A 12,433-nucleotide genomic window follows, 5' to 3' on the forward strand; every position below is an offset into this window, starting at 1 on the left:
GTCAACCGTTCTTGTACAGAATATTATTTAAACTGCATTAACTCATACCAAATATAATCACCAAATAAAATTAGAACACGCAACACTAAATAACATAAACCAAAAGCCTATCTCAAGAAATGCGCTAGCATTGAAAGCAGACAAAGGGAATAGTTTAGTCCCAATGTATGAAAATGACTACACAAATAAGATGCATGGTTTCTTCAAAGTAAATATCATCACCAAAATTAAGCTAACCCCACCAACAAATCTGCAGCATTGACCAAAACAGTAGTAAAAAGCTGTAACACAATTTTGAGTGAAATATATGTTAATGAACCCACAGACACCTAAATTTTATCGACAGTGAAAGAGCCACAAAACTCAAATCCCAATTAACCCAACAGTGAACTACATAAACAGCCCAACAAACAAAATTAGCAAAAATGAGAATCATCTATGTACACAGTATTACACGTACCAGCAACAGTTTAGAATAAAGAATTCGACAATTAGCAAACACCATTAAAAACATTTACATCACAGAACAAGGAAAATTAATATCCTTCGATATCACAAATCTGTACACCAACATTCTCATACAAGGAGAAAATGATATAATAGAAAACAACCTATTACCATAAAGAAAACTACACATTACAGAAATACAAGAAATCACTGAACTAGTAAAACTAATATTATACCAAAATTACTTCAAGTTTAACAACGAAATTTATAACCAACACGATTCTTGTGTCCTTCAGGCAGAGTTTTGCAATTGTCGCCCTCACAGCGATGAAACAATTCATTTGTGGCTGCTATTAGGGATCGTGGAGGTTTTGCCCACTTACGTTCCTTAGTGTTATATGAGAGGAAGAGGAATCAAATGAGTTTGTAATATAAAGCAAACTGAGTTTGGCTACATATTTTAAAAGTATAAATACAGTACAAAATATACACAATAAAATGATACAGAAATTCAATGTAATACTAACTTAGAGTTTCCCCTCCAATTTGAAGAACAGAACAATTCTTGTGTGATCCCACTCTTGAGCCAACAACATGAAGTCCCCATAGGAAAACCATGGTGATTCATATCCACTCCATAGCAAGTAACGATCTGACTCCATTATCTATTGTTCATCATCGAGAGCGACGTCTCACTGAAAATCGAGAATTCACAATGTTGAAAGTGAGACCCATCAGAACGAGTAGTACCTGTGAAAGACAGAAAGTACCCCGTCAAGACCCAGCCCCACAAATAGGACTTGCCTTGTAACTAGAGTGATTGACTTCTGACATCAAGGGATACTTCAGAGACGCTCTTTTAGGTTTTATTCATACTTACAGAAGGTCTGTACCTTACGTCAATATCCCAAAACAGTATGACACCATTTCCAAAAAACTCGAAACAATTGCCATTGAAATTTTCCGAGTGCTGTTAAGTATAAGGCAAAAAAGCAAGAAGTACACAGCAATTCACCTGCTTGTCCTCTACTCCACAAAATCTCATAGAAAGGTATTGCCTAGGCACTTTGCCTTCTTAATAGCCAAACTCAGATTTGACCATAGATGTTTAAGTAAACATCTTCACAGTCTTCACATGGTAGAAACGCCGTTCTGTACTTGTGGACCAGAGGAAGACCCAGAAGTTTTTTATTTCTATTCGATGTTTTTACAATAAATTTTAATGTTATGTGCATATTCACATTTTATGTGATAAGTAATTATAAATTTAAAGATTTCATTTTTATTAAAAAGCTTTGATTTCATATTTGTCACTTAATATTTCATTCCTTAATAAAGATGGAATTTAAATAAAAGTAAAAACAAAACATTACTAGTGAGATACAAACCACTGACTTTACAGTTACAAGTCTTTATGGCTACCCAGTCAGCCACGTGTGACTTTCTGAATAGCTTGGAATGTTTTTTCCTTAAAGTGCTTGGAAGTCTAGTATCAGATCAGAAGACGAAAACTGGATATCCATTACCACTCGCAGGTAAAATTGATGTGTCTGTGGGGTGGGTCAAATGGAACTTCTGGTTGATGATTGAGAGGCTGTTAATTTTGTTTGTGTGTTTCTCATTAATGGATTCTCATATGTAATTTATTTTTTCAACTGCTATAAGTAGTATATAAAAGAACAAGGAGGCCATTCGATTACTGAGTCAGAAATGTAAACATTACATCATATGGTTCAAAGCACCTTTTTTGGCATCCCTAATTTCGTATTTCATCCATAAGATGCTGCTGTTTCGTTGTACAAAGGAGCTAACGCGGGAATTAATATCAATATTCACTACTGCATATTCATTTATGGTCATCAACTCTAAACAATACTTGTTGAAGCCAATTTAGGAATTTAATTTCATTATTTTTGTTCTAACTTCTTTAAATATTTTAAGATCTCTCAAAACCTGATTAGGTAAGGGATTTATAATTTTAACAACTTGGTAAGGAAGTAACAGCAACCTGTTCTTGATTATCTGTTTAGAGATAATTGGCAAATTTTCAGGAAAAGTATGTACTACAAATGCTACATAGATGACACACTTTTATTATGTAATGAGTCTAAAGGGAAATTAAGTAATTTGACCACTGCTTTGAATTATGTACACCTAATTCTTTCACAATCGAACATGAAAATGATTAACCATAAATTATCTGGATTTGGCTACCTTTAAAAATAACGTTAAACATTTTCATGCTATTTTGAGAAAACCAGCACTGACTGACATCATCATTTATGCCAGTTCTTGCCACCCAATAAGACACAAAAAGTCTTTTTTCTAACAATGCTCAACAGAATGTTGAAATTTCCACTTACACTTGATCAGCTGAAAAAAATAGAGATTCCGAAACAAATCGCTATTGCTAATGACTATGATTCAAATATTGTAGATGTTCTATATTAAAAAGTACAACCAAAAAACCCTAAATTGCCGCCAGAACAAACATTTTCTAAAATCATTTACATGGAAACAGTATCCCATAAAATCAACAGACTTTTTAGAAATACTAACATCTTCATTGCCGTTCCAGCCGTCAATACCCTTCTAAATAAATTAAAGCATTCGACTGGAAATGATGACCGTTATTCTCGCTCATGGTGTATGAATTGACAAGTAGTGATTTCGAAAGAGTATATATTGGAGACACCGGACATAACTTTAAAAAGCGTTTTAAGGAACACATGTCAGGAGTTCATCATAGTACTCACTTCCTTTCTTCCGTACGTCTTCGGCAGCTAACGGCTATTGCAACCACAACATCATCACGGCAACAGGTTCCAATAAATACATATTTAACTATTAACAGCCATCTGAACGACGTCTCCATGGTAACAGCGTCCTCTACCTTCATTTTTGATCATCCGCGGCCGTTTAAAGAGTCTTCAAGCCAATGGCGTATTACAGCATAATTTTTGGCTACCATTTGTCATCGTGTTAATATTTCCATGCACACGGCGACGCTAGAAGTATCAAAAGTCGTCATCATCTGGCGTTCATTTTAAAATCTTTCATAAATTTATAAGAAGATTATTAAACAATTGTATTATCAGTTTTATCAGTTTGTTTTTACGTAACGCTATACATACAATTTTCCTATTGCTTTTACATTTTATTCAAAATTATAATACATTTTACGTAAGTTAAGTTTCTACTGGCTGTAGATGACGTAATGCAGCAAATGCGCCGGCCTTCGTACAGTATTTAACCCGTGGGGGAATAGCAAATAGCAGCAGTTAATGTTCTGATCACACGCAGCTGTTCACCACACTGTCAGCTCCAGCCAATTGATAAACGCCGCGCTGTAGTATTTCTGACCTTTCGTCTACATTGTGTAAAGCTCCAGCCAAATATCACACTACTGTATTTCTCTTCTCTTGTTATGACAGCTGACTTCCCAAACTAACAAACACTTTCATATTTTTACAGCGCTCATAATATTACGATGACCGATGAAACGTGCCAAAACTGGTCATTATAATAAATAAGATAATGTGCGATCTGTTTTTATTAACTGAGTAGAAGAATAAATGACTTTCATTACAGCACATTAACGTCGTCTTTAGCACAAAAAGGAATGCACAATATTGCAACCAAAAATTTTTGACACTTACTGACTGATATAATATGTCTGACAAACACAACAAAGTAAAACTAGAAAATAAATTGAAAAATTTTTTCTTTACAATTCCTTCTACTCCGTACAAGAATTTATATTGCTGTTTGTGTAAAAAGTGGCGGGTAGGAATTACTACCTCCTCTCACCTCTTCGCCTTACAAAAGACACACATATGTGATAATCTTGCAGCCATATGTCCAAAATAATTTGTGATGTTTAAAAAATAGTTTATGATGTGAATATAAAATAACTCGTTGTATGTATTAGGATTTATCGTGGAAGTGATCCATGGAATATTAAACCGACTGACTATCTAAAAATAAAGACAGACTAAACTAAAGCTTTTTTATTTCAATACGGTAAGCGATTGATGCACTCACCAGTCTAGTTTATTGGCAGACGATGAACAGCCTACAGGTTTCCTGTTTCAGGTGTACCGCAATGAGGGCCCAAGGCCGGTGCGCGACACGGTGCAGTCCATCAAATACTACCGGGGAGTCACCAGGAAGGATTGGTTTGGTGATGTCCTGGGCGTCGCTATCACGTGAGTCCAACCACTGAACGTCACACCAGGGGCGGGAAACCAGCAAGAAGCAGCCTGCTCTTATAGGGTGTTCATTTTAACTGAAGACACTGAACTCTCTCGAAAACTAGACATCGTATCAAAAAATGTTATAATTACAATTTGTCTCGGAGGAGGACATCCAGCGATGCAAATTGGGGGGCAAATTTGAAATCTTCAATGGGAAACCACGGTTTTTATTGCAGATTAAGATTCTACGGCAGAATATACGTTTTGTCTGAAACGTTTCCCTCGTTTCGCTATAAATGGCGCTGTAAACGGAGAAATGGAAATGGGTACACCATGTAAATAACGACATGCTACTCAATGAACAATGATTATCCAATGGCTCGTGGGTCTCCACCTGCATGCTGCAAGGATAGGACAGGCTAGTATTTCATAACTTCCAATAGCAAAACCCCATTCGTAAAGTTGTATTCCTTCGATATATCGAACAGGGGATTACTCGGCGCGCCACTGTGGCAATGGCTCGAGGCGAACGCTACTCTGCTTTTTCAATTAGAGTAGGTGTTCAGACGTAGTACCGCCAACATCAGTACACTTAGTGCCCCACTTTTCATGAGACAGAATTATATCTGCGGGAATGACAGCACAGGCGTTTCTGATGCTGTCAATCATGTCGTCACGGCCTATTGGCACTTGCTGGTGTACCATACCTTTTAAATAAACCCAGAGAAAGAAATCAGGCGACGCCAAATCCGGCGACTTAGGGGACATATTAATAGGTCCATCTGTGCCGAGCCACCGACCAGTGTAAACACGGTCTAATTCCTCCCATGCTTCAATTGTGTAATCTGCTGGGCAACCGTCGCTCTGAAACCACATACCTTGTCCAACGTCCAGGGCAACAACCTGCAGTAGTAACGATAGTTCCTGTTCCAAAAACGTTCGATATTGTCGTCCATTCAACGTGCTGTCGATAAAATACGGACCAATGAGTTTGTTCCCCATGATGCCACACCATACGTTAACCGACCAAGGATGTTAATTGTCAACTTGCCGCAACCATTGGGGATTGTCTACACTCCAGTGATGCATGTTAGGCAGGTTTAACGCTACCGTGGTTTGTGAGTCTAGGCTCGTCGGGAAATAGTGCCTTGTCCAAGAACGTGGGGGTCGTTCACATTTGTTGATGTGCCCATTCACAGAACATTATCCAGTTATGGTAAACGAAGCCATGAAGTTATTGTTGCAGTGACACGTGGTATGGAGGACATTTATGAAGATGCAGCATTGTGACTATACTACCTACAGACATGCCGGAATCGAAGTGTAATTGCCGGGCGCTTATACGCTGCCTCAGACATACAGGCGTTCACAGCATTCTAAAAGAAAGAGTGAGAGCGAGCTTTCTTTGGAAAACGCTCGGCATATAAGGCAACAGTAGCCTATACATTTCTCCTCCATTCTCCGTAAATCAGGAGCATTTCAATTTTTCTTCTGTGGTTGCAACATTCATCGTCCACTTGAGCGTCTATTATCCAAATGATATATAGGTTTGTGGGAGATAAACGCTGCTCAAGTAATGCAATGTTTAGATCCGCTCTCTGTTGTACGTCTGCACTGCAAGTGAACTGCGGTCGCAGTGTACTGTCTGTTATGATACGTCGTAGTTCGCTGCATGGTCACGATGGCGCGTCACGTAGTCTCCTGTTCAAAAAGTCGAAGGAATACAACATTGCGAATGGGGTTTCCAATTAGCAGCATGGCGGAGGTGGTTCCACGTCCCTCTAGATAATCAAAGGCCGTTGAGAAGCATGTCGTTCATTAGGATTGTGTGCCCATTTTTATCCCTCCGATTACAGGGTCACCTGTGGCGAAACGAAGAAAATGCTTCAGGCGAAACGCATCTAGATTTTGCCGTAGAATCTTAATTTCCTATAAAAACTGGGCCTCTCATTGAAGATTTCGGAGATGCCTCCCGCCACCCACGCTCGAGGTTATGTGGTGAATCGAGTGTGATATCACTGGATGTACCCTTCGAGACAAATTGCAATTATGACTTTTTTTGATCCGATGTGTAGTTGAGGTGCACAAAGTCTTCACCTCAAATTTCATCGAACCCACTGAAGACATCTGCAGTTTGTTTTCAGATAGGCGAATAGTGACTAGGGGCTTGTGAAACAAACCGCGATGCATTGCGCCAACGCTACTAACAAGTAAAATAGAACTCATTTGCTCTTAGTCCTACTTAATACGTCGTTATGTACAGTTTCTGCTATGACTGTTGTTAGGTGGCACTGTCTCCTAACTTCTAGCATATCAGAAAGCGTTTGAGAAAACTATTTCAGATGAATTTACGTACTCATGTTAAAGCGAACAGCTTTCATGGGCACAAGCTTGATACAACGATGGAACATTGCACGTGAGCTAGACCTGGCGGCGTTTACACCGCAGTAGCTGGTTCTGACCGCATTGCCTTTCAAGTTTAGCTACGTTAGTTGGACACTCTTGCGAAAAGTTTCGAAGATGACATTAATAAGCATTAGAACATTACGTTCGTCTTTTTAGAAGCTTCTCAATCCGGTGGCCAGAAACCCATGAAACAAACAGAAATGCTTTGTTGTAACGTTATTAACAAAAGAAATTCAGCGATCAATATTTTTTTATTTTTTTAAGAGGAACTATGCCACCAGAATATCAGATTTCCATGAGACAAATTCAGTTACATAAATATTTTGACTGAATCGAGTAACTGAATTTGCCTAAATGATATTCTGGAGGAAAATTCAGGACGGAAGTTCAGCTAAATAACTCTCCTAACCCTTCATGAACGATGGCCCTTAACGAAGTGGGATGGTTTGAGTGTCTGAAAAATACAGATAGCCGCTCTGTAAATGCAACCACAGCGGAGGCGTGTCTGTGGAGATGACAGACTAACCCATGGTTCCTGAAATGGGACAGCAGCCTCTTCATCAGTTTCAGCAGGGGCAACAGCCTGGATGATTGGCTGTCCTGGCCTTGTAACATCATCCAGCATGGCACACAGCGGAGACAATGAGCTCTGACGTTTGTGCTCTACAGGAGCCCACGGCCTGGGCAATGATGCGAGTACTTGTCGCTGCGTTCTCTTCTGCATGATGAAAGACGCCCTGTTAAAAGCTGAGAGCGCGCGGCGTCTGTGGTGCACCGCAGTCAACCTTCCTAGCTGCTAACGTACCAAATTCTCGTAGCCTCCTTTGTACTCAAACGCAAGTGGTACATGTTGTCACAATGCCGAAAGCGTCTGACGACGGCGTTCTCTTCTCACTTTGAATGTGTCCAGCAGAAAACGAGAGATTTGAAGGTGATATGATCTGCGAGCTTATTTTATATCCAAACGGTACATTTCTGCCCATGGGTTCCTTATCAATACTTTATCTATAAAGTCCCATTACAGAAGCCTGCAATAGGAATTGTGAAATACCCTGTGCGTGGTGTCCCAGTAATGTTGCGACAAACTTCGAGTGGTTGTAGAGCATTTCATGACGAACAAATCGAGGACAGGAATTCGTGACTCGAAACGTCATCCAACGACGCTACACAGTGTCGAAACTCTAGGCACTGGCGCCTGCTACTAGGCCACCCCGTTGGCAGCAAACGTGACTTCGAATGATGACAGACCGTACGCAGAACGTCTCGAAAATGTTACTTGTTATTCAGTGATCGTGACTGACTGGCACGATCGCCGGTGGTGATCGTGCCAGTTGCGTAGAAAGGTCTTATCTCCTATGAATGCAATGCTCTGTTGCCTTGGTGGATGACAGTTTCGAACATAGATTCCCATGTGCAGTTTATTTTTCTCCTGGAACCCTCTAAAATCTCCATTGTTTTTCGGTGCACAGGAGGAAAGAAACTGGAATAGTAGCTGTGGAGGTGGTTGCATAACGAAATGCTGTTAACAAATTACTCAGTGCCATTATTCAGTCGTACAATTGTATGTTCACAAAAAGTAATAAATACCTCAGCAGAAACAGAAAAAGCAGGCTTCAGCAAGTGAACAATTTTCCAAGTTTTACACCTTTACACCTACATCGTATGGAATCGAGGTAGGAAGAAAATTGTTGGGGGAAAGTTCTCTTAAGATTTCTTTACTGACAGCCGATCTGCTTGTAGCTTTGTCACAGAAGAGGAAAAAATCTTGTCTTCAGCGAGACTGGAACGGACAGCTAACGCAATGTTTTACCTTGAAGGGTAAATAGTCTACTACTCAGCTAATGGACAACTGTAACAGACATAGCTACCTTGTAGTCCCAATAGGGGATAAGACGGATAATTCACAACTTGAAAGATGAGGTTAGCTGTAGTTTATGCTTTAAACAAGTTTCTGGAATCAAAAATATAAATTTGCTGCCTGTGCGTCTTCCCGTAATTCAGAATAATTCAGAAATGAGAAGAAAATGTCAAGTGAATATAGCAGAATGATTCTTTGTCACTCCAGGAAGCAAATCGATGGTCACACAGTTGCCAAACATATACTGTGATGTTGCCATGTGTCAGTCCAACAGTAGGAATAATACGTTTCCACAGCTGAGTTTTTTCTTGAGCACCTTGTACTTGCGTTTGAAAGAACGGAACAGCTAGCTGTCGACTAGATCAAACGAATTGTCCAATGAATTTATTTCTGTTTCTGTAACTAGAGATCAGAGCTAAACCGTAGTTATGAGTAGTTTTCATTTTCACCAACTGCAGCATGAACACCAAAAATTAAGATCAGGAGGAATTATCTGAGTGGCCATAATCTTCAGTAGTTGTAATTATTTTTGTTTTTCTGTAACTTTTCTTAATTTTACTGCGTTACCAGGAGTTATACTGTAAAAATTATGAAGATATAACAATTTTTGTTCATTTGGTCGTTATAAAGTTGAAAACAATTCGCTTAGGAATATTTTCATACACACTATCTTGAAAGCTACAAATGACGTTCGGTTTCATATCTACTTGCAATGATTACAACATAACTGCCGATACTACTTTGTCAGTAAAAGCGAACTTTGTCTGAAGAATAGACGTGTCGATCTGCAGATGGAGAGAAACCGAAATTTCAGTTAGAGGTTCATTAAGCTGAGCATGGGTTGGAATTTCTATGCACCAATTCGCATTTTTTATGTTTGCACTTCAGTTAGTTCATGGTGGTATCACACTAGCGAAGCCTCTAGGCTACTGGAATCTTCATAGATAATTGTCAGAATCTTAGAACAGCTTTCTACTTTAAATAGTAACTTTATTTGTGGCTAAATTTAATTCGGTCTATGATACTAACTTTAATTTCATTTCATCTGTTGGTGATATGCAGAATGAGTCCCTAGCTGCTCTGAAAGTTATATTGCCTGCGTTGTTAAAGTCGGCAAGACAGTATTATATTGGTTGGTAGTCAGAGTAGGCTACATACACATGCAAAGACGTTGGCGGTTGTACGGGATTATCTATTTTTAGAAACTATGATAATTCGTTACTTACTAGTGTACAGTTATTGTGTTAATTTCAAAGACAGTTTGCATAACAAATCTTGTAGTCTAGTATACAAATGAAATGATGGGCACTGCACATATTTCACATGTCACAATTTGTTAAATAATCGGTTCACTGTCACCTAACTTTATCTGTTCATAATTCTAGTGAGCGTTAGTACGTTCTGTGTGTTAGTTCCCAAGCGTGTAATACTTTTTGTAGTCTGCTTCCTGTCTGCATCTAACTTTCGAAACACTACCTCCGCTTTCAAACACTACCTCTGCTTCGTAAGTTATAGCCTTTTAGCAAAATCTCAAAAAAATTGCCGAAAGCTGTGATGATGGCTGCTCCTCATTCTTTTACAGAACTAAATACACATCTACATTCTTCTGTGGGAATGGCTCGTTCTAACACTTTTACACGGGAGCTTTCACCTTTGACAGTTTTTTGCACAATTATATTTTCATTTGACTCGCATTCGGTAGGATGGCTGTTGAAATTCGCGTTCGGCCATCCAGATTTAGGTTTTCCTCGTTGACCTCGACGTCGATGGGATGTTAAACCCTTCCTAATCTTCCCTCCTTTGTTACTGTCGATTTACTTCCGGAAGTGACTTGGAATTATCCCGCTATATCCATTTGATATTTTCTCGTGAGTCTGGTAAAAAATGTTAAATGGTTCTCACTTAACTGATGACTTACAGCTAGCAAATTTGTGTTCCTGAGTTTAGGTAGCTTGTTCCAAGCAAAAATACAGCTAATCTCGTCTTTTATGTTGCAAATTACTTGTCTGGTAGCCGTCTTTGGGGCAACAAGATAGTGATGTTTGTTACAGTTCCCAGTTAACTCAGCAATAAGGTGTTTGCCCTTCAAAGGAATGACTGCATTAGCTGTCAGTTCCATTCTTGCTGAAGCCAATGTTTTTACCTCTTCTGTGACAGAGCTACAACCAGGCAACTCGGCGGTTGGTAAAGAAATCTTAAGAAAACCTCACTGCCATCAGTTTCCTCGCTAGCTTGACTCAGTACCGTGTAATTCTAAAGGTGAAAACTTTGGAGAATTGCACGCTAGGCATTCTTCCATGATAATTTTTAATTTTTTGTCATTAAACGATTTATTGATCTTATTGTGGCACTGAATATGAGAGCTGATCAACAAAGACTCATATTAATTTATTTATTCACCTTTGACATTAAGGTGTTTATTACTCCATTTCAATGTTTACATGACCTTTTTCAAAGTACTCCTCTCCTACTTGCATCCACTTTTTATATAGTCTCTGTCAGTCCTCTAAAACGTTGTGTAGGTCATTCGTTGATAGGTCCTTGAAAATCACCCTTCTTTTCTTCGCCACTGCGTCAGAGTTCTCATATCAAATGTTCTGAAGCTTTGCCTTTAGTGACTAGAATAAATAAAATCACAGGAAGCAAGATCAGGGATCTAAGGCAGATGCGGTACACATGTAATATCGAACTGAGCCAGTAACTGCACGATTTGATTTGCGATGTAAAGCCGCACATTGTCTGAGAAACTACTGATCCTCTCCTTGCAATATGCTTCCTTAGTTTAGCCAGCACTGATGTATAGTACGCTGCTGTGAAGCAATGTGAGCAGGAACTGCGTGCTGGTAAATCATTCCATGACGATCCAAAAATGTGATCACTATCACAGCAGAAGCAGAAACACCATGTCCACTTTGCACAGGAAAGACAAGTCGGCCTTCTTTGAAGTCCTTGAAGCACCTAAACACTGTTCAACGAGGTTCTTTTCGAAAGTTTCACTGATCGTGTGGTTTAAATGAACACACATTTTTATTACGCCATATTGCTCCTCTCATCACTGTCACTGTGTAGTATGCGAAATGCAAAGAGCGTCTACAGGATAGAGCATTACTATCAACTTCCCTGTACGAGAGTGCTACCACCTATTGACATTATACATAAAAACCCGCTCTTTTCAAATATTCATGATACAGATAGGAAAATATCATGGACGCTACAGGAAAAAAATGTCTCAGTCTTTGTTGATCAGCGTTCGTAATTTGTTGACTGGATTTCGTTATGAACTTGCTGTGGACAATGCAGTAAATACGGGAAAAACCTTTTTTAGTCGGTCATTCACGACCTTGTCCACTGTGGTTGGGCAATCACGTGAATTAAGTAAGGTTAACGACCATGTCCTAGCTACCCTGGCGAAGATGTATAAAGTAATATTTCTCATGCATTTTCGCAATTTTTGAGTCTATTGATTAATGAGTAATGAATGATTCTTTTCGACGACAGTGCGTGGAGTGGCTTTAATAAAGGAATA

General features: G+C 39.1%; 1 protein-coding gene across 5 annotated transcripts in view; it reads left to right on the forward strand.

Moving 5' to 3' along the window:
• Nucleotides 1-12,433, forward strand: part of LOC124795054 (probable cytochrome P450 301a1, mitochondrial) — a 128,256-nt gene that overhangs the window by 54,881 nt on the left and 60,942 nt on the right. For all 5 annotated transcript variants that reach the window (XM_047258847.1, XM_047258851.1, XM_047258849.1 and 2 more), the window contains one exon: nucleotides 4,543-4,655. In XM_047258847.1, coding sequence (XP_047114803.1) covers nucleotides 4,543-4,655 — 113 coding nt within the window. The remainder of the gene's footprint in view (nucleotides 1-4,542; nucleotides 4,656-12,433) is intronic.

Source organism: Schistocerca piceifrons, chromosome 4 (assembly GCF_021461385.2).
Source record: "Schistocerca piceifrons isolate TAMUIC-IGC-003096 chromosome 4, iqSchPice1.1, whole genome shotgun sequence".
NCBI classification, from domain to species: Eukaryota; Metazoa; Arthropoda; class Insecta; order Orthoptera; family Acrididae; genus Schistocerca; species Schistocerca piceifrons.